Source organism: Notothenia coriiceps, unplaced genomic scaffold (genome assembly GCF_000735185.1).
Source record: "Notothenia coriiceps isolate Sejong01 unplaced genomic scaffold, NC01 NC01_scaffold00017858, whole genome shotgun sequence".
In the NCBI taxonomy this organism is placed as follows: domain Eukaryota; kingdom Metazoa; phylum Chordata; class Actinopteri; order Perciformes; family Nototheniidae; genus Notothenia; species Notothenia coriiceps.
Window position 1 is genome coordinate 163720 of NW_011350559.1, and position 4087 is coordinate 167806.

Genomic DNA, 4087 nt, shown 5'->3' on the forward strand with positions numbered 1-4087 from the left:
ACTCTCTCTCTGCCATGGGACCTCTGATGACTCTTGTCAGGGAGTCAAACATCTGAACAACTTTTTCCAAGTAGCGAGTAAGAATAAAAACAAACTGTGGAGCACAAAGCCACGTTTTATTGGTCAAAGGGTTTCTTGGTTCCCAAGATAACACAACAGTACAACAATGTAAAACAGGAAACTGAGTGTTGACATCAGGTCTGCTCCCTCTTGAGTTTAAAGAAAGACCATCATTAACACACTCGGAGCCTCTTACTTCACAGTCATACCACAACATTTATCAAGGTTTTCCACGAGACCAGTGCACCAACAAACTTTGCAAATATCATTTTTTTGTCACACACTAACCACTACACATTCTTAAGCATTCATATTTGTATTCTTAGCTTGGAATCATTTTGGTTTTAGACTTTGTGATATATATATTTTCTTATCCTGCATGGGTAATACAGATCATTATTTGCTCTCGAAAGGCTGAAGTTCTTGTGCTATTCTTCTGACAGCTCGGATGACATCTTCAGCATTGACTTTATCTCCAAATTCAATCTCTCTGTGCTCCAGAAGTATTCCCTGTGGGAGAAATGGGACAAAAAACATCATTATACAGTTCCAAGTGTGCTTTTTTGACTTGTGTGTGTTCTGTGGTGTGTTCAAACACAACTTGACAGAAGGAGGTTTTACCTGCTGTCCTTGTCCAATGACAAAGACCCCACCCAGGACAAAGCCTTCTCCCAAAATGTTTCCCATGAAGCCCCTCTTAAAAGCCTGCAGGCCATTCATCCACACCCCAACACGCAGGAATGCCAGCAGACCCATCTTCCGCTCACGGGGTCCATAAAAACGTCTCTGCAAAAGAAGCAGACAAACCTATTCATTCATTTAGACTTAAACTGATTCTTCACAGATTTTGAATGACTCTTATTAACTGACCAGAACAAAGTACCAATTCATAACAGAAACATAATTCCACCTTTTCATCCAAGAAGACCTCCCCCTTGAAGAACGACTGGAAGTTCTGGACCTCAGTGCCGACGTCCTCCTTCACCACAGCGTACAGAGGGACCCCGAGCTCATCCAGCTGAGGCATCAGAGAGGACAGCTCTGCAGCCTCCTGCAGCCGGGGAGGATTCAAACAGTCATGTGAACAACAACTCACTGTGTAATACAAAGAAGCCACACACATCAACTGGTAAACATAGGCATATACAAATTCAAGGTCTTGTGGTTACTGTTGTCAATTTGCATGTATTGCCTACGTTGTTTATTTGAAGGTGCACACATTATGATAATTGATAAACTATGGCTTTGGTAGAATGATGGCACCAGCTACAGGTGTTAAGATTCAATATATTGCAATCTTGTTGGCAAGGCAACAAATTGCAAGCAACATGTCGATTTAAGAAAACTGTCTTAGTTTCCAAATTAAGACTATAGAAAGTTCCCAGAGATACGACGATAATACTTTAATGGTCAGAACAAGTCTGAAATTTGACTTGCATTGCAAATATATCAAGATTGATTTTGGGTACATTTCTATAAAATTATGTAGAAGAAGCAAATAATACTTCAATTTATTGTAGTCTATGATCTAAATATGTTACTCAATATCAAGACCATACACCAGCTTCAATACAGAATGGCAGACAGTGTGGGATAAAATGACTTGGCAAATAATAAAAAATAATAAAATCCCTCCCATCATAAAGCCAATAACTGTCATAAGGACATTTGGTCATAGAGAGAATACACTAAAAACACTGGCATGACATTACCTCTCTGCACAAAAATCACCCAGGTCTCCTCACTGCCATGATGACAGCTCCCGACCCCTCCCACAGAGACCTAGCTTTCAGGACTCTGGTTTCTGTGAGGAAACAAGGTAAAGGGTAAAAGAGTTGGGCAAAGGGTAAAAGAGTTGAGTAACAGGAGTTAACAATAGCTCATTTCAACACCCTTTTGACAATTAATGAAACAACAACTCTGGCATTCTTTGGCGGAGAACAACCACTCACCTCCTTTTAGGGTTTTCAGTTCGGTCTCCTCCAAATGTTTGAGGGTGGCTCTCAGCGGAGTTGTCAGAAACATGTCAGTGAAATAATTCATAAATCCGGATATGAGGCTACCAATGGCAGCCAAGGCCGGGACTATGATTCCCAACGCCATTTCTCTTCTCTGTCCGTTTACTTCAATGCATCCTGGCTTTGACAAGTTCTCTGTTGCTGCCTCGCTTAAAAAGCGCATTTAAATTCCAGCTAAAGTTGATCCTTCCAAACCCCGCCCCCTTTTTGGACCCAGATACTGATGAGAACACGTGATTAACTGCAGCTAAGTTTGATAAGCGGCGCCGTTATCGAGTCTGCAGCAGATACCGAAAAATAAATACTAAAAAGTCGTTTTTATACTTCCCAGCATGTGTCCCTCCTCCTTCTGGTTGATGGTCACTGAAGGAAAACTGCACCGTCATTCGGGGAAAATGTTACCCATGGCAGAAGTGGTGGAAAGTAAGTATATTTACTCAAAAGCTGCACTTAAGTCAATACATTAAAGTTTAGTATTTCCAGTTTATGTCACTTTACTCCACTACCCTTTGGAGGCAAATATTGTACTCCACTTCATTTATAAATCCAGCTTTAGTTTCTTTGTAGTTGGCCTTCAGATTCAATTTGTAAATCCAAAATATAAATTACCTAACACATTATTATACTAGTTGGGTCATTCTACAGAAAAGGTGGAAGGACTGTCACTTACTTTTGCAGACACCAAAATTCATGACGTTGACCTACTACTCACATTCATTATGTTGAATAAATAAAGATTGTCTTTGCAATGGTACTAAATAAAAAAATGAAAAAAATGGTTTTATACATAAATTGCAATTTATTTAAAATGCGAAGTTCAAGGAACTGCCTTGTCACTTTGATCATACATGGAAGTGGAGCCTATAGTTTTCATTTAAAATATATTTTTTTCAATAAATAAATCTCATTCATATTTACATAACATTACATACATTAAATATAACACTGAAATGGTAAAAAAAACGCAAATTATTATTAATAATATCCAATAAATGTCAGTCACCCAAAATTACGTCATTGGTGTTACTGCTACACAAAACGCTTTTTTTTTTAAGTAATGTACTGTCTCTGAAGTGCCTCCTGTAACAAAAGATCATTTGAGGCAGTGCAGTGGACAAAGACAGACATAAGGAAAGTCAGATGCGTCTTACTTTGTTAGTAAATGGTGTCATTTTATCTTCAAATTTTACGTGCGTCTTTCAAGTCTGTCATTAGTGTTACTCATTGCATAGCCCTCGGGGTGAACATCTGAATGGGAAAATGTATTGTATTCAAGAGTTAAACGATTTTGATATTGACTGAAGCCATATTTGGTCTGACACATGGCAGCAATTTGGTTAAAATGGTAGTGTTTTCTCCAAATCGTCACTGGTGTTACTCCTCTTCCTGGTAACACGTAACACCAGTGACATTCCGATGTAAATAAGCTTTGTATAATGTATAAAAAATAATAAAAATACTTTAGGCTCTACTTGTTGTGGATTCATCAAGTTAAGAGTTAGTTATTGCTATTTAACAAGTTTTAGATGTGTTTAGAAGGAATAGGCCTATATTTCAGCAGATTTGTATCACCCAGATTCCACCTTTTTCTGTCGAATGACTCAGTTATACTATAGATTACGCTACCCAGCAGTGTATGCAGTAGTTCAGATGAGCTCCACCTCTGTCAGAACAGTGATACGATGCTCACAATAATATATAAACATTATATGAATAGTGTAATATATTTTATTTTGTAATGGGCCAATATGCATACTACTAATACCTTTTGTATATTAAGTATGTTCCGATGTTAATATAACTGTTGTGAGTAATATTTTAATTCAAGAATTGTATTTCACAGTTGGATTTTTTAGATATATATTCTACCTCATCATTGCATGGTAGCAAGATATTACAAGCTTGTACAATTAGAATTCATATTCATGTATTCCATTACGTCCAGCTGAAGTGTATTTATAGATTGACTTTATTCATCTGGCAGGAAGTCACAGTCACCATCAGCACTC

The 4087-nt window shown here is 37.8% G+C and overlaps 1 protein-coding gene across 1 annotated transcript; it reads right to left on the reverse strand.

The window, feature by feature from the left end:
• Window positions 1–102: 102 nt before the first annotated feature.
• Window positions 103–2373, reverse strand: LOC104950654 (redox-regulatory protein FAM213A-like). The gene is given in 5 exon segments (XM_010777199.1): window positions 103–570; window positions 682–846; window positions 971–1111; window positions 1773–1864; window positions 2013–2373. Coding segments are annotated over 5 exon segments (741 nt in total). The 5' UTR covers window positions 2242–2373; the 3' UTR covers window positions 103–456.
• Window positions 2374–4087: the final 1714 nt, after the last annotated feature.